Source organism: Saimiri boliviensis, chromosome 8 (genome assembly GCF_048565385.1).
Source record: "Saimiri boliviensis isolate mSaiBol1 chromosome 8, mSaiBol1.pri, whole genome shotgun sequence".
Classification (NCBI taxonomy): Eukaryota; Metazoa; Chordata; class Mammalia; order Primates; family Cebidae; genus Saimiri; species Saimiri boliviensis.
The window spans coordinates 37400852-37428549 of record NC_133456.1 but is presented as its reverse complement, the minus strand read 5'-3'; the positions used below and the strand labels follow the sequence as shown (position 1 = coordinate 37428549).

General features: G+C 37.8%; 1 protein-coding gene across 2 annotated transcripts in view; it reads left to right on the top strand.

The window, feature by feature from the left end:
• Positions 1–27698, top strand: part of ATP6V1A (ATPase H+ transporting V1 subunit A) — a 68725-nt gene that overhangs the window by 25376 nt on the left and 15651 nt on the right. Inside the window, exons 1-12 of one of the 2 annotated variants that reach the window (XM_074404343.1) lie at positions 1073–1854; positions 2118–2212; positions 4719–4847; positions 7854–8068; positions 8326–8463; positions 10783–10934; positions 13765–13927; positions 15076–15184; positions 20258–20380; positions 20476–20590; positions 21347–21410; positions 23501–23704. In XM_074404343.1, coding sequence (XP_074260444.1) covers positions 2128–2212; positions 4719–4847; positions 7854–8068; positions 8326–8463; positions 10783–10934; positions 13765–13927; positions 15076–15184; positions 20258–20380; positions 20476–20590; positions 21347–21410; positions 23501–23704 — 1497 coding nt within the window. In that variant the 5' untranslated portion in view covers positions 1073–1854; positions 2118–2127. Of the gene's footprint in view, positions 1–1072; positions 1855–2117; positions 2213–4718; positions 4848–7853; positions 8069–8325; positions 8464–10782; positions 10935–13764; positions 13928–15075; positions 15185–20257; positions 20381–20475; positions 20591–21346; positions 21411–23500; positions 23705–27698 lie in introns of those variants that run through there. The other variant, XM_003935448.4, reaches the window with a different exon arrangement.

The window sequence follows — 27698 nt, the reverse complement described above, 5'->3', positions numbered from 1 at the left end:
TTCTCTAAACATTCTAATATTTGAACTTTCAGTAAATAAGAGTATATTATTTGGTACTTTATCACTTATTAATCTATGACTCTTTCTTTGTGGTTATTTTGGGACATTATTTAGCTTTCCCTATGTACATGCATTTCATCTCCCTCATTAAATTGGTAATAGTTATTAAAGTGTACCAGCAGTCAAAAATAAACTTTCTCCTTTGGAATCTGTTACCAGTTTTTAATGTGAACTTGGATAGTTCGTGTTTTTTAGATTGTATGTCTATAAAGTAAGAGGTTGAAATGAATTTCTTAAACAATTTGGTGTGATTCACTAAAAGAAAAAAGGAAAACCGTTCCTAGTTAAAATTTAAAGATAGGTAATAAATAAATACTTTTAAAATAAATAAAATATATCATTTGTTACATGTGAAAAGTGCTATGGTATAAAATAAAGTAAGGAAGGAGGGAGGATGTTGCAGTTTTAAGTAAATGGGCAGAGAAGCCTCATGGCGAATGTGACGTTTGAGTAAAGATCTGAAGGAATGCTGAACATGGTGGCTCACACCTGTAATCCCAACACTTTTGGGAAGCCAAGGCCAGAGAATTACTTGAGTCCAGGTGTTCAAGACCAGCCTAGGCAACATAGTGAGATCCTTCACGAAAATAAAATAAAATTAGCCAGATGTGGCAGCACACACCTGTGGTACCAGGTACTAGGAAGGATGAGGTGGGAGGATTTCTTGAGCCCAGGAAGTTGAGTCTGCAGTGAGCCATGATCATACCACTGTACTCCCACCTAGTTGACAGAGCCACACCCTGTGTTAAAAAAAAAATAAAAAAACTCTGAAGGAGGCCGGGGGCGGTGGCTCACACCTGTAATCCGAGCACTTTGGGAGGCCGAGGCGGGTGGATCATGAGGTCAAGAGATCGAGACCATTCTGGTTAACATGGTGAAACCCCGTCTCTACTAAAAATACAAAAATTAGCTGGGCATGGTGGCGCGTGCCTGTAATCCCAGCTACTCAGGAGGCTGAGGCAGGAGAATTGCCTGAATCCAGGAGACGGAGGTTGCGGTGAGCCGAGATCGTGCTATTGCACTCCAGCCTGGGTAACAAGAGTGAAACTCCGTCTCAATTTAAAAACAAAACAAAACAAAACAAAACAAAACAAAACTCTGAAGGAGGTGTAGGAGCAGATACTTTGGAGAAGAACATTTTAAGCAGAAGGAACAACCTGTGCAAAGGCCCTGAGGTAGAATGTGCTTGTGTTTTTGAGAACTGACAAAGAGTCAGTATGTATATGCAGCATGATTAAGCAAAAGAGTAGTTGGAGAAGTCAGAGCGGTAATTGAGGATGGGGTTGTTAGAGGGCTGCATAAGTTGTTGAGAAGACTTCATGTTTTTATCAGTACTTATTGATATTTCCTATGAAATGCCTAACATAGAGATATAATTCAGTTGTGATACAACCATCAGGCATCCAGGAAGAGGGTACTTTTAACTACATTTTAGGAATTTTGGCTGGGTTCAGTGGCTCACATCTGTATTCCCAGCACTTTGGGAAGCTGAGTTGGGCGGATCACTTGAGGTCAGGAGTTTGAGAACAGCCTGGCCAATATGGCAAAACACTATCTCTACTAAAAATAAAAAAATCAGCTGTGCATGATCACATGCACTTGTAATTCCAGCTATCGTGGAGGCTGAGGCACAGGAATTGCTTGGGAAGCAGAGGTTGCAGTAAGCAGAGATCCCTCTACCTCATTCTGCCTGGGTGATGGAGTTAGATTCTGTCTCAAAACAAGCAAACAAACAAAAACACTAGCTGGGCATGGTGCTACACACCTGTAGCCATAGCTACTTGGAAGGTTAAGGTGAGAGGGCCGCTAGAGTCCAGGCGTTTGAGACTGCAGTGAGCTATGACTGTACCAACACACTCTAGCCTGGGTGACAGAGAGCCTCTTAAATTTTTTTTTTTTTTTAAATTAAGGAAAAGGAAATTTTTATATTCTACTTTGAAGAAGTATAATAACTCAAGAGTACACCAAAGATGAGAATGATCTCATCTTAGTGGACTACCTGTATTGGTTCTTTTGCTTTAGAGTTTATAATTATAACATTTTTAAATTTACCGTAGGTAAACTAACATGATGGATTTTTCCAAGCTACCCAAAATACTCGATGAAGATAAAGAGAGCACATTTGGTTATGTGCATGGGGTCTCAGGACCTGGTAAGTAATACATTATAATCTCAAAGTAAGGATATCTAACTTTGATTAATGTCTTTTCAAATTATTTTACATAGAAATATACAACTTTCTGTTTACCTGCATACATTCTGTTTGTCCTTAGAAGATCTCATAGTGACTATAAGACTGAAGTAGTGTCTCTATCATAAGGGCTCATCTAGCATTGATTATCTAAATTTGATAATTATTATTAAGGTGTTACTTTGTGATATCCTGTTATGATTGTATAAATGTATAACCAGTATTTAGTTTTATATATGTCTTAATTTTTTGTTAAATTTGAGATTTTAAAAAAAACTATGAAGTTTATAGCTTTTAATATGTATGTAATGCCTTGCATATAGTAGGTATTCATTAAATGTTAATTTGCTTTGAACTTTAATAATTCAAATGCTCAGAGCATTTCTCAGCAATATTAGCTTTTCCTCTTTGCATTTATGAAACTTTTTGAGTAAGTGTCACGTTATTAACCACCTGTGGGAAAAAAGTTTTAGGACCCAAACTTTATGTCCATTCTGCCAAAATGTGGAGTGCTGCTTTTTAAATAATAAATCTTACTCCAGTATTTGTTTTGTTAACTGAATACTCCCACTACAAAATGTGATTGAGAGTCAGTTTCTCTAAGTAAAACCTGCTCAGTGATTTATTATCCTTAAAACCTCATGCTATATAGTCTTTTTCTTGTTCTAGTTACAGTAGAGGTGATGACAGTTTTTTCTATGTTGATGCAAATGAAGACTGTCAGTCACTGTGCCTCATTTTTCTCCCCTGAAAACTTGGTGTTTGAGCTTGATTTCATTGGCAAGTTATAAAAAGGTTATCAGTATCTTTTGCCATGTAGAGAAATAATTGTCCTTTACTGATCATAAGGGTCTTTAGGATGGACAGGTTAAACCCAAGAACTTGTAGAGCAAAGGCAAAAGACCATCAAAGAATTTAGGAAAAAATACTCTGTGACAATGTGTAGTAAACTGCTCCTGGAAACAATTTTTAATTCTTTTTTTTTAATATTTAAAAAATGTTACTTTAAGTTCTGGGATACATGTGCAGAAAGTGTAGGTTTGTTACATAGGTATACATGTGCCATGGTGGTTTGCTGTACCTATCACCCATCATCTAGGTTTTAAGCCCTGCATGCATTAGGCATTTGTCCTAATGCTCTTCCTCCCCCTGCCCCCTGCAATTTGTAATTCTTAAGTATTTAATAAGGTAATAGAACAGTGGCATCCTTTTTTGGCTTATGAAATATGATTTTAAATCTCTGGTATTTCAATGCATCTTAATTCTTAAGTAATAGGTATGGAGGTAAATATTTATAGAATGAATAAGTCTTCATTGTTTTAACAGTTAATTAACTATTAAACTATAATAGTTTCCCCAGAAGTATTACCTATTACATAGTTCGAATCAATTGTATCAGAAGGCTAAATATTAAAAATTGATTTATTTTTACACATATCTAAAAATATGGCAACCTTCCTTCCCTGCTAGAAAAGTCATTTTTGCTTACTAGACAACATGGTCCAAAAAGTAAGTTCAAATTTTGGTTCAGTATGTATATAAGGCTTCTTAGTGGGGACTTTACTGGGTGGCAGTGGTTGATTATTAATATTCTTATGGCCTATGAAAAAAATTTTTGTAGATGTGTCTGTGAACTTTTTTAGTAGAGTTATTATTAGTTTATCAGAAAGGTCCATGTCCCAGAAGAGTTTTAAGGCACTGGTATAAATTGTTAGAAAGTAAAGATGTTGCTTTAGGTCTTATCTCTCAAAGGAAACATTCTACCATACTACTAGCTAAACCATTTATTCCAATCAATTTCTATTTTTTTTTTTTTTTTTTTTTTTTGAGACAGAGTCTCACTCTGTCACCAGCGGCCAGGCTGGGGTGCAGTGGCGTGATCTTGGCTCACTGCAACCTCCGCCTCTCGGGTTGAAGCACTTCTCCTGCCTCAGCCTCCCAAGTAGCTGTAAATACAGGCACATCCCAGCTAATTTTTTTTTTTTTAGTAAAGACAGGATTTCACCATGTTGGCATGGATGGTCTCGATCTCTTGACCTCGTGATCCACCCGCCTTGGCTTCCCAAAGTGCTGGGATGACAGGCATGATCCACTGCTCCCGGCCTCCGATTTCTACTTTTAAAAGTTTTTTTTTTTATTGTCCCAAAGCCTTCACTCCGTGTACCATAGCAACTCCCAGAACATATCTGAATCCTACCAGGTAAGTTTGCCATGCAGAACTTGAAATGTCTGAAAAATTTTCATGTATATTAAGTAAATAAAACATCTTTGGCTTACCTTTTTATATCATGTACTAAAAATATATCTTTATGTGAAACTACCAGTATATTCCATAGTAGGTTTTTATCGTTCTTATGAATCTATGAGAGAGATATGTTATTGGGCTTATTGGGTGTTTCAGTCATTTGTGACTATTCAAAGAGCACTAGAGTCTTAAGTCATCAAAATAGTCTTTTGCTGTCTTCAGTGGTTACAGCCTGTGACATGGCGGGTGCAGCCATGTATGAGCTGGTGAGAGTGGGCCACAGCGAGTTGGTTGGAGAGATTATTCGATTGGAGGGCGACATGGCTACTATTCAGGTGTATGAAGAAACATGTATCCTTTTTGGCTCAATTTCCTGCCTCATTCTGTATTTCAAAATTTAAGGATTTAGGCCAGGCACAGTGGGTGGCTCACAGCTTTAATCCCAGCACTTTGGGGGGCCAAGGCAGGCAGTTCACTTGAGGTCAGGAATTCGAGACCAGCCTGGCCAACATGGTGAAACCCCATTTCTAGTAAAAATATGAAAATCAGTTGGGCATGGTGGTAGGCACCTGTAATCCCAGCTACTCAGAAAGCTGAGGCAGGAGAATAGCTTGAACTGGGGAGGCAGAGGTTGCAATGAGCTGAGATCACACCACTGCACTACAGCCTGGGCTACAGAGCAAGACTCTGTCTCAGAAAAGGGAAAAAAAAAATTAAGGATTTAAGCCAGAGGTGGACGCAGCAAAGTAGCAGCAACTAATAATATTAGAAGCATGAAATGCTGGTGTTGTGAAGAGACCTGAATTACCCAAGGGTGTGTTAAACAAAGAGAAAAAGGTGCTATGAATTAATACTCTTATTTTAAGAAATTAGTATCATCTTGTGAACTTTCATTGCTGTTATTGCTTCAGTAATTCATGAACTTCAGGGGGACCAACTGAATTTTTTCTTCAGTGGGACATATGTTGTTGAAGAAAGTGTAAACAGAGTAACAATATTGATTTTTGTGGATAACATTCTCCAATCATGACTTCAGTTTAAAATAGTAAGTCCATAAATAAATCGGTCACCATTCTATTCTAATAGCACTGTGTGACATATTACATTTCAGTTTTAGTACTAGGAAACCTTTACTATTTGGTTATCATAATTTTGGCTTTTAAACATATTTATTTTCAATTTTCTATGAAAAATAAACGTAAAGGCTTAAGCCTAGTGAAGAGGTATCACTTTTTGAGTGCTTATGCATGTATTTTATTTTTATTTTCAAAATCAGCATTAATACTTTGAGTATTAAGATTTATTTGGTACAACATTTTTGCCATTCTAAAACACATACATGCAGATAACTAATCTCTCTATAGTACTGGGTGCCAATTTAAAACAAAATCATCCAAAAATTTTAAATAACAATCGAAGTTTTTGTAGCTATGAAATCATGACTAATCAAAAATAATTTTTTCTATTGTTACTTTTATCTTCTGTTCAATTTTTCACATGATTTGAAGATTTAAAATAAATGAAAATATAGTCACAACCCTTCTTGCCTTTGTTGTCTTGTATCTGGCCATTTATCAAAACACATACACACCTCCATGCACATATGTAACCACTTTTATAGTTCCCTTTATTGTATATTCTTCTAGTTTAGTAATTACATACATGAGCAAATACTAATATTTGTATTTTTCTTTCCTTTTTCCCACAGGATAGCATATTACATGTACTGTTACACACCTTGCTTTTTTTTCACTTAAAAGTATATGTATTGTAGAAAATAGATATGTAATAAATAGAGTAAAATGTTAAAGATAGAATATAGCTGGTAGAAATGGAGAGTCTACTGTAAAATTCTTTCAACTTTGTTGTTGTTCTGAAAATTTTCATAATCAAAATTGGAAATGAAAATACATAGTCTAGGGGCTGGGTGCTCCCAGCACTTTGGGAAGCCAAGGTGAGTGGATCACTTGAGGTCGGGAGTTCGAGACGAGCCTGACCAACGTGTAGAAACCCTGTCTCTACTAAAAATACAAAATTAGCTGGGCATGGTGGTACATGCCTGTAATCCCAGCTACTTGGGAGGCTGAGGCAGTTGAATCGCTTGAATCCAGGAGGTGGAGGTTGCGGTAAACCAAGATCACACCTTTGCAGTCCAGCCTGGGCAAAGAGAGCGAAACCCCGTCTCAAACAAACAAAAAAAAAAAAAAAAAAAAAAAAAAGAAAAAAAGAAAAAAGAAAAAAAAAGAAAAGAAAAGAAAATACATATGTTTAGAGATCTTTCTAGAATTCATGACATGATAACACTAGTTCTTTGTTTTACAGCCATATAATAATTCCATCATATAAATTTACCATTATTTATTTACTTAAATAACCACTTAATGATAGAAGTTTTGGTTTCTAGTCTTTGGTTGTTTTAAAGTGCTACAGTGTAATTATAGTAAGAATTCACAGAAGTTGGATTCCTAGGTCAAGACATCCATTTTGAGTTTTGATAAATTTTGCTAAATTGCCATCAGTAAAAGTTGTACTGATTTTATTCCTGTCAACGAATGTGTGAGAACAAAGTGGACTCATTATGCTTATTTATGTTTTATTTTCCCTATTTGTATGTTCTCAAAATAACTTTATGCTTAAGATTTTAGGTTTTGTCCAAGTACTAATACCCTTATTAGAAGACTGATACTCCTCAGCAGTATATGTGAAGCAGTGTATTAGCTTCTATTTTTAGCCCTGTGGTTTCTAAACTTTGCAGAGGCACTCTGGGAAGCTGCAGCAAACTCATGTGATACTGGGATATTTTAATTTTTGAGGCAAACACAGGAATGTTAGACATATTATTAGACACCACATGAACTAGTAACTTGAGATAATAAACAGTTTCATTATGTTGCTATACTATATTTTTGTGAGTTATATCTTTGCAAAGCTGAGATTTTGGCAGTTGCTAAGCTACAAAAGCAAGTAACGTGAAAATCAAAATGGAACAGGTTTCCAATTGATTGCAAGTTTGGAAAATTATCTAGTTCTCCAAAGGCATATACATTCATAAGAATGACGGATATTTAGGACTGAAATTAATGTTCTTTTTTCTTTCAACTTATGCACATATTTTTTCAGATTGCTACTCAGTAGTTAGGACATATATACATAGTAGGTTATTTAGACATAAATATTTAATCTTTTGTCCTGGGACACTGAAAAAATCAGTGAAACACTACTAATGCTGTGAACTGAGAAAGTTTGGGAACTTCTGTTTTCACTTCTTGAGTGTAATTTCCTTGTTAATCTGTGGTATTTCCTGTTAATAGTGTCTTTAAACCTTTATAGTGGGTTTTCCTTAGCTGCTGTTTTTAGCTGGTGTGTCTGTTGGAGATCCTGTACTTCGCACTGGTAAACCCCTCTCTGTTGAGCTTGGTCCTGGCATTATGGGAGCCATTTTTGATGGTATTCAAAGACCTTTGTCGGATATCAGCAGTCAGACCCAAAGCATCTACATCCCCAGAGGAGTAAATGTGTCTGCTCTTAGCAGAGATATCAAATGGGACTTTACACCTTCCAAAAACCTACGGGTATGTGTGTAACCAAGAATTTCTGAAGTTATTGAAAGAATGTAAAATGAATGTTTAGTGAACTATGTTGTACTCTTAGTCCAAATAAAAACAAACTACAGAATGCTGGTTTACATTTTTTCTTAACTGTACTTCATGAGATTTTAGAACTAATGTTTTATTGATAAATCCGGCAAATGGTTTAAATTATAGCAACAGGGGCAAGTTCTACTTGACATTTATTTGAAAATTAAACAGCAAATACATTTATTTTCTAGATTGGTAGTCATATCACTGGCGGAGATATTTATGGAATTGTCAATGAGAACTCGCTTATCAAACACAAAATCATGTTACCCCCACGAAACAGAGGAACTGTAACTTACATTGCTCCACCTGGGAACTATGATACCTCCGTAAGTATCATTTAAACTTTATCCTGCAGAGTGACCCTATTTTTATATGATAGTTGCCCAGTTTTAGTGCCCTAAGTAATTAAAGGATTGATATTTAATATATAGGTTTTTGAGTAACTCCTATAATTTTTGAAGGGTCTTTTTTGTTTTTAACTTGGATTTAGGGATAAAAAAGCAGAATATATCGTTTCTTTTTAAAGAATTTAACACTTTTCTATTGTTTTAATTGATGCTGCCTTTATTTAAACCCCTGATTGGTTAGGCATAGAGTAGACTTTGATTTTAACGGTATATCAATATTCACATAATAATTACATAATGGAGCCTTTGAATTCTTTTTTTGGCTGGGGGGACAGGGTCTTCCTGTGCTGCTGAGGCTATAATGCAATGGTGCAATCATAGCTAACCACAGCCTCAACCCGCCGGGCTCATGCAATTATCTCACCTCAGCCTCCTGAGTACCTGGGACCTCAGGCACATGCCACCATGCCCAGCTAATTTTTAAATTTTTTTTTTTAGAGACAGGGTCTCACTCTTGCCCAGGCTGGTCTTGAACGTCTATATTCAAGTGATCCTTCTGCCTCAGCCTCCCAAAAGTGCTGGGATCACAGGTGTAAGCTACCATGCCTGGCCTTGAATTAAAACTTTGATCTTTAATGTTATTTACAGTCTCGTAATACCAAATACACTAGGCCCATAATCTTTATGGGCATGAAGATGAATTTATTGAAAAGACTATCATAGCATATAATTTTCTCCCAATAAAATGTGATAAGAAATAACAGTTTTTTAATGATAAGAGTAAGGCTGTGCTCCATAAGATATAGAAAACAAGAGTTAAGATTGGGATTTGGGGCAGTCAACTAGACTCGCACACTAGCTTAGAGACTCGCTCTCAATGGAGGATTTGAATTCATATATCAACAAAATTAGAGATTTCTGTAGGGCCATGGACGTTGGAGCTGTTTGCAAATGGTTGAAACCATTTCAGTGTTCACAAATGTTATTGTATTTCTCATTACCTATTTGCTTTTATAAATATTTAATTTAAATATTTATTCCTGGGGCTTATGGGCAATGTAATAAATAAATATTTAGAAATATTCAACTTTCTGTTTTTGGGGAATTGGGGACGGAGTCTCGCTCTGTCACCCAGGCTGGGGTGCAATGGCACAATCTCGGCTCACTGCAACCTCCACCTCCTGGGTTCAAGCGATTCTCCTGCCTCAGCCTTCCAAGTAGCTGGGATTACAGGTGCCCACCACCACACCTGGCTAATTTGGTTTTTTGTATTTTTAGTAGAGACATGGTTCCACCATGTTGGTCAGGCTGGTCTTGAATTCCTGACCTCATGATCCGCCCCCCTCGGCTTCCCAAAGTTCTGGGATTACAGGCGTGAGCCACTGTGCTTGGCCATATTCAATTTTCTTAAACATTTTAGGGTCCTTCCCAGATAGGTATTTTTCATTAAAGCAGTATAAAATCATTATAATAATGTAAACAAAACAAAAGAGGAAAATAAATTACAAAGGCATTCACTTCTCCTTTCTCCCTCTCCCTGAAACATCCTATTTTATATTCTTTAAGATTTCTCCTGGGCTGGGTGTGGTGGCTTACACCCGTAATCCCAGTACTCTGGGAGGCCAAGGCAGGTGGACCACCTGAGGACAGGAGTTCAAGACCAGCCTGGCCAATATGGTGAAACCCCATCTACTAAAAAATACAAAAATTAGCTGGGCATGATGGTGGGTGCCTGTAATCCCAGCTACTTGGGAGGCTGAGGCACGAGAATCACTTGAACCTGGGAGGCAGAGGTTGCAGTGAACTGAGATTACGCCACTACACTTTAGCTTCTGCAACAGAGTGAAATTCGCTCTAAACAAACAAACAAAAATTTCTCCCAAGCATTTACATATAATTTATTCAGCTGTTTCTTTGTTGCTTAATATACTTCTTTCTTTCTTTTCTTTTTTTTTTTTTTAAGAGATTAGGTGTCACTATGTTGCCCAGGGTGCTGGAACTGTTGGGCTCAAGCAATCCTCCTGCCTCAGTTTTCTGAGTAGTTGGGATTACAGTTACAAGCCTGATATACTCCATTCTAAAAAAAAACTCAGAAATTTTGCTTTTAATTATTTAAAAAGTAATAAATGTACCAGGTTAAAAAAAAAAAACTAGGACTATCCATAATAATTATAATAAAGAGTATAAATCTCTCTTCACACTTACATTCCTTCCCCCAACAAGAATTGGGTTACTTTGATATTTAAGGAAGAAATATTCACAAATTTGACCATACCAAATATTGCTGTACTTTTATAGGATGTTGTCTTGGAGCTCGAATTTGAAGGTGTAAAGGAGAAGTTCACCATGGTGCAAGTATGGCCTGTACGTCAAGTTCGACCTGTCACTGAGAAGCTGCCAGCCAATCATCCTCTGTTGACTGGCCAGAGAGTCCTTGATGCCCTTTTTCCGTAAGTTTGAGATGTCTCACAGTTTTCCTTCAGAGTTATTATATGTGCTTATGTTTTTATTACCTTTGTAGATAAAGGGTTTATGTGTTTAATACTGTAATCCATTTTATCTAGAGTAATAATGGTGAATTAAATATATTTATCTTTTGCTAGCGCTTATTATAAATTCAAACCATTGAAGACTTTTTTCATGGTTACCCACAAAAAGTATTATTTGTTAAACTTTTCTGAAAAAATAAAATTTTCTGAAGAAAATCTGTACCAAAACAATATAACTGTGTTTCCTTTGTTTTTGTTTTTAATTGAGACAGGCTATCACTCTGTCGCCCAGGCTGGAATGCAGTGGCATGATCTCAGCTCATTGCAACCTCTGCTGCCCAGGCTCAAACAATCCTCCTATCTCACCCTCCCAAGTAGCTGGGACAGGCATGCACTACCACACCCAGCTAATTTTTTATATTTTTGGTAGAGACCGGTTTTGACTATGCTGCTTAGGCTGATCTTAAACTCCTGAGCTCAAGTGATCCACCTGCCTTGAGCTCCCAAAGTGCTAGGATTACAGGCGTGAGCCACCGCAACTGGCCACAATGTTTCTTAAGTTATTCTAGGCTGGGAACCAAGACAGAAGCCACAGTCAAATAACTGGGATAGCATTTGGAAGAGGGAAAGAAGATGGTACAGAATGTGCTTTTAAGTGCTGTAGTGTACTCACAGCTCTGAAGAAACAAGGCTTTAATCTCTCTCTTTTTTTTTTTTTTTTGAGACGGAGTTTCACTCTTGTTACCCACCCAGGCTGGAGTGCAATGGCGCCATCTCGGCTCACTGCAACCTCCGCCTCCTGGGTTCAGGCAATTCTCCTGCGTCAACCTCCCAAGTAGCTGGGATTACAGGCACGCGCCACCATGCCCAGCTAATGTTTTGTATTTTTAGTAGAGACGGGGTTTCACCTTGTTGACCAGGATGGTCTCGATCTCTTGACCTTGTGATTCACCCGCCTCGGCCTCCCAAAGTGCTGGGATTACAGGCTTGAGCCACCGCGCCCGGCCTTAATCTCTTTTTTGGTGAAGGAAATATCTGTAGTCATCAGGGAATCCAGGGGATTGATTTAATCCCAAACTCCATACCTGGGATAAATCAAACTTAGAGGCAAGCAAAATGGATACCCAACTTCAAGTTTGATGCTATATCTACTCCTTGATTTAATATTATTAAATAATTCAGATGACAGAGCAAGGGGGAAAATGCCCTATTTAATGACAAAGAAGTAAATACTCCAATTATCTGTAGCTTTCAACTGATGTCTATTTTTGGCTTAAGCCCCTCTGTAACCAATTGTATAATTTTATGATAAACTGATTTTGTGATGTACAAAGTTCAAATGATTTAAGTATATATTATTACTAAGCAATTTATTATGTCACTGAATAAACGAAAAGCATGCACAGGAATAGATTTCCCAGCATAAAGTATGTATTTAATTTATTTGCTTGTATAACTTTTTAAAAATAAAGAATTGTGGTATAACTTTTTTAAAATAATTAGTAGATTTATGTCACCATAAATTGATGATTTCTATTAAAAGTAATAGCAAAGGGCTGGGTGTGGTGGCTCAAGCCTGTAATCCCAGCAGTTTGGGAGGCCAAGGTGGGTGGATCACAAGGTCAGGAGTTCGAGACCAGTCTGGCCAATATGGTGAAATCCTGTCTCTACTAAAAATACAAAAAAATGAGCCAGACATGATGGCACACACCTGTAATCCCAGCTACTCAGGAGGCTGAGCCAGGAGAATTGCTTGAACCGAGGGAGCAGAGGTTACAGTGAGCCAAGATCACGCCACTGCACTCCGGTGTGGGCGACAGAGCGAGACTCCATCTTGGGGGGAGGAAATGGCAAAAACTGCAATTATTTTTGCACTGACCTAAGTAAAATCAACTGGGCTCTCTCTGTTGCCCAGCAGTCTTTCTTAATTTGTTGTCTGCTCTTTCCATTTTCTATGGCTGCTTAAAAACCATAAACCGTAGGCCGGGCGCGGTGGCTCAAGCCTGTAATCCCAGCACTTTGGGAGGCCGAGGCGGGTGGATCACGAGGTCGAGAGATCGAGACCATCCTGGTCAACATGGTGAAACCCCGTCTCTACTAAAAGTGCAAAAAATTAGCTGGGAATGGTGGCACGTGCCTGTAATCCCAGCTACTCAGGAGGCTGAGGCAGGAGAATTGCCTGAGCCCAGGAGACGGAGGTTGCGGTGAGCCGAGATCGCGCCATTGCACTCCAGCCTGGGTAACAAGAGCGAAACTCCGTCTCAAAAAAAAAAAAAAAAAAAAAAAAACCATAAACCATCTCCTATGTCTCTCTTTCTCTCTCTCTGTCTCTCTCTCTCTCTCTCTCTTTTTAAGAAATGGGTTATCACTCTGGCCTAGGCTGGAATGCAATGGCTAGATCATAGTTGACTGTAACCTCAAACTCCTGGGCTCCAGCTGTCCTCCTGTCCAGCCTTCTGAATAGCTAGGCCATAGGCATGTACCACCATGCCCTTCTAATTTCTAAATTTTTTTGTAGAGACTGGGTCTTGCTCTTTTGCCCACACTGGTCTTGAACTCCTGGGCTCAGGCAGCTCTCCCACCTCAGTCTCCCAAAGCATTGGGATTACAGGCATAAGCCTCTGTGCCAAGCCTTTTTTTATCTTATTATTTTCATATATCCCTCTTCTCCAGTTTATGGAATATGTTTCATAGCGCTTTCTTTAGCTTGTGTTTTTGTGTTCCTTACCTACTTTATTTATTAACATCTATTAGCAAGTCAAGTAATCCATACTTTGTTTTCTTTGTTTAGGTGTGTCCAGGGAGGAACTACTGCTATCCCTGGAGCCTTTGGCTGTGGAAAGACAGTGATATCACAGTCCCTATCCAAGTATTCTAACAGTGATGTAATCATCTATGTAGGATGTGGTGAAAGAGGAAATGAGATGTCTGAAGTCCTCCGGGACTTCCCAGAGGTCTGTATAAAGCTTCAGATAATATCCTAGAGAAAATACCACTAATCTGTGTTCTTTGACAATTAATAAAGCTTTGTGTTGCGTCTGGAGCAATGCTGTCATTTGTCAAGCATCTTCTAAGGAATTTTAAAATTATATTTGTAATTATATTTGTATATTCAAGAAAAGGAATTTTAATTCTTTTGTTGTTGCTGTTGTTGAAACGGAATCTCGCTCTGTCACCAGGCTAGAGTGCAGCGACACGATCTTGGCTCGCTGCAACATCTACCTCCCAGGTTCAAGCGATTCCCCTGCCTCAGCCTCCTGAGTAGCAGGGACTAAAGGCTTGTGCCACCACACCAAGCTAATTTTTGTATTTTTAGCAGAGCCAATTTTTGTATATTTTGTATTTTTGTTTCACCATGTTGGCCAGGCTGGTCACGATCTCGTGACCTTGTGATCCGCCCTCTTCAACTTCCCAAAGTGCTGGGATTACAGGTGTGAGCCACTGCGCTGGCCAGTTTCGCCCTTTTTGTCCAGGCTAGAGTGCAGTGGTGCAATCTCAACTCACTGCAACCTCTGCCTCCTGGGGTCAAGCGATTCTCCTGCCTCGGCCTCCCAAGTAGCTGAGATTACAGGCACACGCCACCACACACAACTAATTTTGTATTTTTAGTAGAGACAGGGTTTCACCATGTTGTCCAGGCTTGTCTTGAACTCCTGACCTCCATTAATCCACCCACCTTGGCCTACCAAAGTGCTGGGATTATAGGCATGAGCCACCATAACCGGCCAGGAATTTTCATTCTTAAGTCAAACACTTGAAAGTTTCTTTTTGTGGTCCGGTGGTTTTTACTTATTGGGAGAAAGATGAAATAAACATTTATAGATGTGACCTTTTCTTATGATTTATGATCTAGATTATTATAGTAATATTTCTTTTTTCATAAAATATTTACTTATGAAATTGAAATAATATGTCTTCTTCATAGCACCATGGAGTAGGAAAGAGAGTTTGAAGTGGTGCGGAATATTAGTTTAGGAACAGTGACTGTAAGAGGCATTAAATATGGGCAAAAGTTGTAAAAAAAAAAAAAAACGGGGGAGGGCCAAAATCTAAAATGTTACATTAGAAATTGGAGATTCACTAATATGTATTTTACCTGTAGCTCACAATGGAGGTTGATGGTAAAGTAGAGTCAATTATGAAGAGGACAGCTTTGGTAGCCAATACCTCCAATATGCCTGTTGCTGCTAGAGAAGCCTCTATTTATACTGGTGAGTATATAATTGGAATAAAAGCAGTTAACATCTGTTCTTAAGTGTAAAGCTAGCACCAAACTTTTCTAAATAACAGTTTGCTTTCATTATAAAATATCTCTATACATATAAGCACATTCCTAGCTTTTAAAATATTTTACGTGGCTAGGCAGGTGGATCATTTGAGGTCAGGAGTTTGGGACCAGCCTGGTCAATATGGTGAAACCCCATTTCTACTAAAAACACAAAAAATTGGCTGGGTGTGATGGCGGGCATATGTAATCCCAGCTACTCAGGAGGCTGAGACAGGAGAATTGCTTGAACCCAGGAGGTGGAGGTTGCAGTGAGCCGAGATTGTGCCATTGCACTCCAGCCTGGGCAACAAGAACAACACGCTGTCTCAAAAAAAAAATACATACATACATATATATATATATATATATATATATATACACACACACACACACAATATATATACACACACATATATATGTATTTTTGTTTTATATTTTAAATATATATATTACTTATTATATCTTCAGAATAAGTGAATATAAGATATTTATAGAGCTGCCTCAATCTTTTTTTTTTTTTGAGTCATGGTCTCGCTCTGTTGCTCAGGTGATCTGCCTGCCTTGGCCTCCCGAAGTGCTAGGATTACGGGTGTGAGCCACCATGCCTAGCCTGATGTATCTTATACTACCTCTTTTCACTACACGTTTTTTAATTGATCTAGCTTTTAAATATACTTGTACCTGTGTAACGTGAATTATCAGCTTTGGATTAATATATTTTGACTGGGGATATAAAAGATAAGACAATTCATTAATTAATGACCTTCCGTCTTTGGTTCCATTTCCATCCCTGCTTTTATGTCTACGTTTTCAGGATTTATAAAACTTAAAATTCTATTCTGTAGCCATAAAGCCAATATTTGAATTAGCTTTAGGCCTACATTAAAATGGAGTTAATGCTCACTAGCTCCCTTGGCTATAATTTCTCCATTTCTTGATTGACTAAAATTTGACTTTTGGAAGTTTCTTCAAGAAGACTTACGGCAACTATGTTATCTAAATTCTTGTTTCTTCATAAATTTGATTTTTTTTCTACTGCCTTTAAATTTTAATAGTAGTTTGGCTGCATACAAAATTTCTGATCAATATTTCTTTCTTTGAGAACTAGTATTAAATGCTGGGGACAGATCTGAGGCTGGCCTGCTTTTTTTCCTTTTGTAGGTGATTTTTCTCTTATTTCCTAAAGGACTTTCTCTTTAAATTTGAAGTCTCTTAACTTTATTAGGATATATCCCAATGTTGATAGTTTCAATAAATTTTTCTGAAAGTATATACCCTTTTAATTTATGAATATGTTTTTTATTTTGGAAAAATTTAGAAAATTACACCTGAAACTTTTTCATCGTGGCTGTCTTCTTTAAATATACCAACTAGACATACTAGATTTTTGTTATCTGTTTTCCATATGCATCGTTTCCTCTCTAATCCTTTTTATTTAGCCTTTTGTCTGTTCACAGGATAAATGGTATTTACTCTTTGTGTTGCTTCTAATGAAACATTTACTTCTATTTCTTTTTATTCTGCCAGCTCATGAGGCATCTCTCTTATCTTGCTCCATGTGCCTTGAGATTTTATTTTGTAGTAGTCTGCTTTATTAGGATTTTTTTTTTTTTTTTTTTTAAATTAACCATGGTCACAGTTTTCATTTGTATTCTTTGGCAAGTTATTTGGCCATCATATTCTTCTCTTCTGTCTTTTTTCTTATCTTTGTTTAGATATCCTATTCTGATATTTATTATTACTCTTACTCATCTTTGTAGGAGATGGGTGGGTGGCTGCGACTGTGGTCCAGAGTAGCAGGAATTCTTCATGATAACTTGTGAAGTTTATCATGGCATGCATCTGTGTAAGGAAGTTATTTTACTCTTCTTGGCTGATACCAGAAATCAGCAACTATAAGGCCATTCACAGTGAATTGTTCCCCCCCCCCCCCGCCTCACCTACTTTTTAGTTAGTGAAAATAGAGTACCTACTTCTGTTTTGTTCATCCCTGTGTTCCTGCTTCTCTTTGATGCCAAACTGGGTATAAGGAACTCCTGTGACTGGCCATGTCACTTTTTGCAATGTTCCAAACAAAGCACTCTTGCTCCTCAGGATGTACCTTCAAGTTTGCAGTGGTTTATCTGAGATTCATGGCTTCATATAATTCTTGACATTTTTCCCTACTCTTACTTGGTTTTTACCTCATTTAGGTGACTTTTTTTATTATATTGTTGTGGGACTATGTCTCCTGGTTTTTAATGATTAAATTTGTATTTCTGTATTTCTCGTTCTCCTTGTTTGGTGGTAACTTTTATGAGAAAGAGACAGTGACATATTCACCTACCATTTTAAGAAAGCTACCTTAGTCTTTTAAATGGCTGCACAGTATCACTTTATATGGATATATCATAATTTAACTGGCATCTTTTTGGTGGACTATTGGATTCTTTATCTGTGTTTGTAATAGGCAGCACTAAAACATCCTTATACATATATTCTTACATTGTTCTTTGTATGTTTTGCATGCATGTTCCTTTGCGTGTTGTTTTTCCTTAGAGACAGGGTCTTGCTCTATCACCTAGGCTGGAGTGCAGGTCATGGTTCACTGTAGCCTTGACCTTGTGGTCTCAGGGGATCTTTTCATCTCACCCTCCCAAGTAGCTGAGGCTACATACATGAGCCACCATGCCTGGCTAATTTTTTTATTTTCTGTAAGGATGGGTCTCATCATGGTACCCAGGATGGGCAACTCCTAGCCTCAAGAGATCATCCTGCCAATTCATCTGTTAATGGTGATTTTATATTCTGATTGCCCTTCAAAAGGGCTAACAGTGGACAAGAGTTTCTTTCTCCTTCTTAACATCTTCATCAATGCTAGTTTTTTCAACATGTTCTTATGATAATTATCAACCATATGGAAAAGTTGAAAGAATATTACAGTGAATACCATGTACCTGGCACCTAGATTTGACAACTGAAATTTTAACTATTCTTGCTTTATTAGATACCTGTTAAATCTGTATTTAACAATGAACTAGCATCTTTCCTGTGTGTATGAACCATTTAAAAACTGCCTTGTGTTCATTTTCCTTTTGGATGATAGTTATTTTTCATACTGGTTTCTAAAAGCTCTTTTTTTTTGTTTTTGAGACAAAGTCTCACTCATTCATCCAGGCTGGAGTGCAATAGTACGATCTCGGCTCACTGCAGCCTCTGCCTCCTGCCTGCGTTCAAGCAATTCTCCGGCCTCAGCCTCCCTAGTAGCTGGGATTACAGGCACACACCACCAACACATCTGTCTTAATTTTTGTATTTTTAGTAGAGATAGGGTTTCACCATGTTGGCCAGGCTGGTCTCAAACTCCTGACCTCAGGGGATCCACCCACCTTGGCCTCCCAAAGTACTGGGATTACAGGCATGAGCCACCGTACCTGGCCAGAAACTCTTTGATTAATGAATTAATGCATCCTTTATCTGTCGTGAGTTGCAAATATGTCCCAGTTTGTTTGTTTCTTGATTTTGTCTGAGGCATATTTTTCTTGTAGGCATTGATACCTGTAGGTCTGTCAGAGAATTCTCACTTATGTGTATTTGTCTTTTCTGCCATTTCTTTCTAATTATCACAAGTATCTGTGACATTTTAATCACAGATTTAAAACACAGCATGCTTGTATAAGAAAGGATCTGTTCTTATCATTAGATTGGAATATGTGATAATTATTGTGTTGTTGAAGCCTTAATATTGATAATGTTTCTTTTTTTTTTTTTTTAGCCAAATTTGGCGGTGGGGGGTTGTATACCAAATTTAGTGACACTAATGTTAATAAGTTCTAATAACCCACTACCATTGGACCAGCTGATAGTGTTTCTTAAAGACTTTCCTCATGGGACCATTTTATGAATGCCTCAACAGTCAGTATTTTTTATTCTGAAAGATACAATATGATAAATAGTAAAGTGCTAAATTTTCCATTAATTATGTTAATTTTACTTATATAAACCTCTGTTTCTTTACTAGTACAATAAAGAAGCCATGGCATTAGCTTTTGGAACTTTTATAACAATACATTTTTCATAATATCTTAGAGTTTTCTAGCACTTCGTACTTTTAAAATGATACTTATTTAATATATTTCACTTAATCTGCTATATAGAAGTATATGTGGCAGGCAGCATTATTCCATTTTTAATTGATTAGGAAACCACACTGGGAAATCAAGTTATTTTGCTAAGGTTAGTGACAGAATATGAACTAGAACCCAAGACTTGTTTCTGTATGTTATCTGCTTATAAGTGATTTACTGTCTAAATTTACAGGATAGAACCTGATCTGCATAGCAGAATAATCCGGACAATTGAGATATTACTCATTTTAATAACATTTGTTACTTTTGAAAAGTAACCACCCAAGCTGATGGGTTAAGGATTATTTTTGGATGCATGCATGTTTGTGTATGTGTATGTGATATATATAGAGAAACTACATTTGAAAATTAATTTCAGGCTTAATTATTTCAACAAAGAATAGAGAAAATCATTTCCTGCTTTCTAAAAATATTAGGGTAAGCTAGGTTATGGCATCAAATAATTCCAAATGTATATTTGCTCAATATAATAGATGTTTATTTCAAGTGTTCAGGGGACTCTTTACTCTGTCATTCTGGGCTGCAATCCATGCTGAAATGAGCTCTACCATTTTCAACACATGGCTTCCAGGGTTACTGGGAGTTCTCTCCATTTCAGTAGGCCAGAAGGAAGAAAGAGTATGAAAAAGCATGTGACTTGTCTGGCCATAGAACACATTATTTTGACTTGAATTTTGTTAGCCAGAGATCAGTTATGTGGCCATGTCTAAGTGCACATGATGCTAGGAAACATAGTTCAGTGTGTGCCCAGAAGAAGAAAAAGCAGATTTGAGGGAGTGGCTAGCAATCTACCTTGTGTACTTATTGCTTTAAAGTTTTCTTAAGGGTGGGAAAAAACAGGATTTTGTATGCTAACATTGTAACTTATAATAATATTCTTCCCAATTTAGGAATCACACTGTCAGAGTACTTCCGTGACATGGGCTATCATGTCAGTATGATGGCTGACTCTACCTCTAGATGGGCTGAGGCCCTTAGAGAAATCTCTGGTCGTTTAGCTGAAATGCCTGCAGGTAAGTCTGTTTATTGCTTATCATGTAAACAGGGCTGATAGGATTTTCGGGGCTGGCTTAGAAACTCTCTTTTAAAATGTATTTTCCTTTTTCAGATAGCGGATATCCAGCTTATCTTGGTGCCCGTCTGGCCTCTTTTTATGAAAGAGCAGGCAGAGTGAAATGTCTTGGAAATCCTGAAAGAGAAGGGAGTGTCAGCATTGTAGGAGCGTAAGCACCCAAACTATTTACTTTGCAAAAGAAAAAAAGTCACAGATGTATCAAAGAGAGAAAAAGAGTCACTTATTTTAAAGAGAGAATGTTTAGCTTCCACTGGGAGCAATGGTTCTTAAGGAGGGTTGCACTCCAGAGTCACCTCAGGAGCTCTTTGAAGATGTGCATGTTTAGGCAATTTCTACATATTTTGGTTCCATAGGTTTGACTTTAATTTATATATTTATCTGTTTAATTTAGATATTTATTTAATTTTTGTAATTCAGAAAATTATAGACATATTAAGGTGGGATTGCATCATAGTAAAAGGAAAGTGAAGATTCATGATTACTACATAAAGCTATACTTTTTTCCTGGAGCTTTTCCTTCTTGCTTCATCTATTTGATTAGAATAATAAAATTGATTATAATAGAATATGTATCTCATGTCTCATACTAGAAGGTGTTCTGTAGTTTTCATTCTTGTTTACAACTTAGATACTGGCTTTTAAGATTCTTAGGTAAAAGTTTCTTTCCAAAGGTCATTTCTAAAGTTATTTACACTAAACAGTTTTTACTTTAAAATTGACTTTCAAAAAAATTTAACATTTATATTTTATTTTTTGTTTATTGCATTTCTAATGACTGTATTTTTTTTAAAAAACTAAGCAGTTTTTACTTTAAAATTGACTTTCAAAAAAATTTAACATTTATATTTTATTTTTTGTTTATTGTATTTCTAATGACCGTATTTTTTTTTTTTTTTTAATTTAGAGTTTCTCCACCTGGTGGTGATTTTTCTGATCCAGTTACATCTGCTACTCTTGGCATTGTTCAGGTACGTCTTTCCCTAGTGCAGTCAACTTCCAAGTCTTTCCTCCTCTCCACAGACGCTGCTGTTCTAATACGATCTAATGTAATAATTGTAAAGTATTTAATTTACTCTCTAAGGATAGGCAATAGTAAAGTCCGTTTTAGGAACAGTCTTAACTCTGAGAGCCTTTATTACTGTCTATTTTTTTCTTAGCTGTTTATATAGGATTTATAATAAACTTAATAATATATAAGTGGAAAATATATCCAGGTGGCAAAAGTTTTATTAGTATTAGAGTAATACCATCCTTTTAGTCATAGTAACCCTAGTTATAGAAACAAAGAGGCCCAGAAATGTGTAATACCCAGAAGTTATTTCTCTTCATAGTATGGTCCAAGGCTCTCTTCTGTTTAGTAATAATTCAGAGTCCAGGATTCCGTCCATCTTGTGACTCCACTGTCACCTAGCCTGGTGATCATCTGCATCTAGCTGACACAAGGGAAAACTGTGGAGAAGGCATATCCACCTTTTTTGAACCTTGGGTTCAAAAGTGACACATTGACTGCACTCATTCTATTAGCTACCACAGCCACGTGAAAGTAAGGCTGGAAAATGCAATTTCTGTCTAGGCATTTGCTTCCCAGTGACAAAACATGAATTTTAGTGGATAGCTAGTTAGCCCAAACAAAAAATGTGTACAAATCAGAGCTATAGTTAAAAACAAACAAACTTGACATATGTGTGTTATTCATGTGGGAAAAAAAGAATATTTACCTGTGTTTCTGACAGTATCAGATAAAAGGAAGTGGCAGAGGCTAAATTTACAGCACTCAAACTCTTGATCACTTGCCAGAATTTTATGTTTTAAATTATGGGGAAAGAGGGAACAGAGTTGGGAATGCATGGAATACCTGTGAATTTTTGCCCTTACAAAAATCACTGTCAGATGTTACTGGATTGGCTCTGTGAATGATAGGGAACTCAATTTTTAGTAGAGGCAGGGTTTCACCATGTTGGCCAGGCTGGTCTTGAGTTTTGACCTCACATGATTCACCCACCTCAGCCTTCCAAAGTGCTGGGATTATAGGCCTGAGCCACATGCCTGGCCCAGAACAGTTGAGGTTTATTTTTTTGGGATAGAGTCTCGCTCCCATCATGCAGGCTGGAGTGCAGTGTCGAGATATGGGCTCACTGCAACCTCCACCTCCTGGGTTCAGGCGATTCTCCTTCCTCAGCCTCCTGAGTAGCTAGGACTACAGGTGTGCACCATCACACCCGGCTAATTTTTGTATTTTCAGTAGAGACGGGATTTTACCGTGTTGGCCAGGCTGGTCTCGAACTCCTGACCTCAGGTGATCCACCTGCCTCAGCCTCCCAAAATGCTAAGATTACAGGTATGAGCCACCACGCCCAGCCAGTTAGAGGTTTTTAATCAAAGTAAAGTGTGTATTCCATCTACATAAACCTGTTCTGGTTCATCTATTTATTGTACTGTAATAATCTTCCAAAGAGTCAATTAATTTTTCTTTTTGCTATCTGATTTGACACCCTATTAAGAAAGTTCAGGTAAATTTTAAATTTGATTTGTAGATATTACCCACCTTAAAAATGAAAGGAATACATTATTGTCATTTTCTACAAGTTTTATTCTGTTTCAATGATACTTAGTATATACTAAAATGTATGATTTGACCAATGAATTATAGAATTGCATATTTAGGGGCCAACATGGCGGCTCATGCCTGTAATCCTAGCACTTTGGGAGGCTGAGGTGGGCAGATCACGTGAGGTCAGGAGTTCGAGACCAGCCTGGCCAACGTGATGAAACCCTATCTCTACTAAAAATGCAAAAATTAGCCGGGCTTGATGGCTCATGCGTGCAGTCCTAGCTACTCGGGAGGCTGAGGAAGGAGAATCATTTGAATGTGGGAGGTAGAGGTTGTAGTGAGCTGAGATCATGCCACTGCACTCCAGCCTGGGTGACAGAGCCAGACTCTGTCTCAAAAAAAAGAAAAAAGAGTTGCATAGTTAGGACAAATACGCTTTAGTATTTTTTTTCTACTTTTGTTTTTTAAGAAAAATTACTGTTTTTTTGTTGTTGTTTTTTTAATCAGGTGTTCTGGGGCTTAGATAAGAAACTAGCTCAGCGTAAGCATTTCCCCTCTGTCAATTGGCTCATCAGCTACAGCAAGTATATGCGTGCCTTGGATGAGTATTATGACAAACACTTCACAGAGTTTGTTCCTCTGAGGACCAAAGCTAAGGAAATTCTGCAGGAAGAAGAAGACCTGGCAGAAATTGTACAGCTTGTGGGAAAGGTGAGTTGTTAAATTCCATGGAAGATAGATTGGTGGGTTACACTGCAGTGTTATAAGGACAGATAGAGACTTGGATATTGCAGATTCTTGCCTAGCAAAATAATATTTATTACATATTTCTAATTGAAATTTTTTATTCTTTATAGTACTTAGCATGGTCCTTGGGTATATTGTAGGCAAGAAAGAAAGACTTGATTTACTTTTATCTTGAAATGGAATATACCCATCACCTACCAAATTAGAGGTGGTAGAGTTAGGATTTGTTAACATGCATTTATATAGCAATGTTAGGGCTAGGTATCAGAAGGATTGGCTTCTAGTTCCTCCAATAATTAGCTATGTGACCTTAAACAAGTGACTTATTTCCTGTGTCTGTATCTTGATGCTTCAAGGAAAGATGGTGTAATTAAATTTGGACAAACTAAATGCCAGAATGAAAAGACTTCTCAGATAGTATGCAATGCTAGTTAGTACTCAGAGTCCTCTGTCTGGTTGTGTTCTTTTTAATATATATTTTAAAGTCACTTCCTAATTTATTCCAACAAAGGTTAATATTTGGAGATAGCTAACATTCTAGCATGTATTACTACTTATTATTTATAGAATACTCTGCCCAATATGAGAAGCAAGAAACAGAAGAACTGCAAAATCAGATAAAAACAATACAAGAAAGGAAAACTGTAGACTAATATTGTTGATGAATGTAGGTATAAAATGTAGGTATGAATGTAGATACTTAATAAAATATTAAATATTAATGTACAAGGTCCAGTAGAATATTAAAGACAACAAAATGATTCATAATGAGCAAGTAAATTTTATCTCAGGAATGTCCATATTAGGCACAGAAAATCTTCTGTGGTTCACTAATGTAATAATATGGAAAAAGGATATCTCAGTCAATGTGGAAAAATATTTGAAGCTTATTACCATTTTTAGAAAAATCTTAGCAAACAAGAAATAGAAGGGAACTTCCTTAATGTGTAAAAAAGTAGTATAATAAGACCTAGGGAAACCACTTTACTTAATGTAGAAATTTCAGATGCATTTCATTTAAAAATTAGGATTAAGACAAGAATGCCTAATCTCATGACTGTGTTCATGAGAATACCAGAGATCATAACCAATGATGTAAGAAGAGAAAAAAGAAAAGTTATAAAGAGAGAGATAACAATGTCATTGTTTGTAGATAATATGCTTGTATACTAGAAATTTAACAGAATTAACAGAAACAGAAATAATAAAGAGTTCACTGGGGGGTTCTGATTCAAGATAAACACAAATCAAGAATCTCTGTACACTAGCAATACCAACTAGAAAATAAAAGTCAAAATAAGATGTTCAGGGGGAAGATGGCCGACTAGGAACAGTCAGGATTGCAGCTCCCAGTGAAAGTGCTGAGGGTGAATGGACGCTGCATTTCCAAATGGATTTTTATTGCCCACAGACCAGGAGATTCCCAGGTGGAGGAGCCCCACGGGTTGCCAGTGTGGCTGTTTTGACCGGTGCGGCTGTTTTGGCCTGCGTGGCTGTTTTGGCCCCCGCGGCTACTTTGCCGGCGGCCAGGTGCGGTGGTTCTCTGTACAAAATACACTGGTCCAGGTGCCCTCTTAGCTGGCGATTGAAGCTCCGGGAAGGCAGATCGCCCATTCATCTGATTTAAAAGGGGAAATAGGGAGCCAGGCCAGGAGATTCCTGGACAAAAAAAGCCGCCTGTCTCAGCCGGTGCAGTGAGTTGCCGCACAGGAAATCACATAGATCCCGGCACCTTTTCAACAGGTGACTGGAACACCTGGGAGAGAGTCCACCGTTCAACTGGAAAGAAAAAAAAAAAAAAAAAAAGACTCTGAGTCAGGGAACCAGGTGATCAGGCTCAGCTGGTCCCACCCTCTGCAGAAAAAAAAAACCAGTAACTGAAAACGCTCTGGGTTGACAGTTTCACAACAAGCACAGCTAAACCTGGGACAGTCCAGCTCTGTGGGGGAGGACGTCCACCATTACTGAGGCACTCCACCACTACGTAGGCAGTCCGCCATCGCTGAGGCAGCCCGCCATTGCCGAGGCAACCAGCCACTACAGAGAGAGTTTGCTGCTACAGAGGCGGGCCACCATTGCCGAGGCAGTTCTAACTACATGTAAACAGGACTGCAGGGAAGATCATATGGCAGGTGGGTGGAGCCCACAGCAGCTCAGCAAAGCCTCTGCAGGCAGACAGTGACTAGACTGCCTCTCGCTGGGCAGGGCAGCCCTGAAGAAAAAAAAAAAAAGGCAGCAGCACAATGGAAACTCATAAATAAAGCCCTAACTCCCTGGGACAGGGCACCTGGGGGAAAAAAAAGGGGAGTTTATGAGTTCTGCTGCAGCAGACCTAAACGTACCTGCCCAGCAACTCTGAATGAATAACAGAGCTCACAGCTCAGCACTTGAGCTCCAATAAAGAACAGACTGTCTCCTCAAGCAGCTCCCTGACCCTCATATATTCAAAGAGTCACCTCACAAAGGAGAGAACAGACCACATAATTGGAAGCAAATCACTCCTCAGCAAATGCAAAATAATGGAAATCTTAACAGTCTCTCAGACCATAGTGCAATCGAGTTAGAACTCAGAATGCAGAAACTAACTCAAAACCACACAGCTTCATGGAAACTGAACAACTGGCTCTTGAATGTTGACTGGATAAACAATGAAATGAAGGCAGAAATAAAGATGTTCTTCAAAACCGAGACCAAAGACACAACATACCAGAATCTCTGGGACACATTTAAAGCAGTCTCTAGAGGAAAATATATAGCAATAAGTGCCCACATGAGAAGCAAGGAGAGATCTAAAAAATTGACACCCTAGCATCAAAATTGAAAGAGCTAGAGGAGCAAGATAAAAAAAACTCAAAACCTAGCAGAAGACAAGAAATAACTAAGATCAGAGCAGAACTGAAGGAGATAGAGACACAAAAAAACCCTTCAAAAAATCAATAAATCCAGGAGCTGGTTTTTCGAAAAGATCAACAAAATACACAGACCATTAGCCAGATTAATAAAAAAGAAAAGAGAGAATAACCAAATCGATGCAATAAAAAACGATAAAGGGGATATCACCACAGATTCCACAGAAATTCAAACCATCATCAGAGATTATTACAAACAACTCTAGGCACATAAACTAGTAAACCTGGAAGAAATGGACAAATTCCTGGACACTTGCCTCCTCCCAAGCCTAAACCAGGAAGAAGTCAAAACCCTGAATAGACCAATAACAAGGTCTGAAGTTGAGGCAGCAATTAAGAGCCTACCACCCAAAAAAAGCCCAGATCCAGATGGCTTCATAGCCAAATTCTACCACACACACAAAGAGGAGCTGGTACCATTCCTTCTGAAACTATTCCAAATAATCCAAGAAGAGGAAATTCTTCCCAAATCACTTTATGAGACCAACATCATCCTGATACCAAAACCCAGCAGAGACTCAACAAGAAAAGAAAACTTCAGGCCAATATCCATGATGAACATAGATGCAAAAAGCTTCAATAAAATACTGGCAAGCCAATTGCAACAGCACATCAAAAAGCTTATCCACCATGATCAAGTAGGCTTCATCTCAGGGATGCAAGGCTGGTTCAACATACGCAAGTCCATAAACGTAATTCACCACATAAACAGAACCAAAGACAAAAACCACATGATTATCTCAATTGATGCAGAGAAGGCCTTTGACAAAATTCAACAGCCCTTTATGCTGAAAACCCTCAATAAACTAGGTATTGATGGAACATATCTCAAAATAATAAAAGCTATTTACAACAAACCCACAGCCAATATCATACTGAATGGGCAAAAACTGGAAGCATTCCCTTTGAAATCTGGCACTAGACAAGGATGCCCTCTCTCACCACTCCTATTCAATATAGTACTGGAAGTTCTAGCCAGAGCAGTCAGGCAAGAAAAAGAAACAAAGGTTATTCAAATAGGAAATCAGGAAGTCAAACTGTCTCTATTT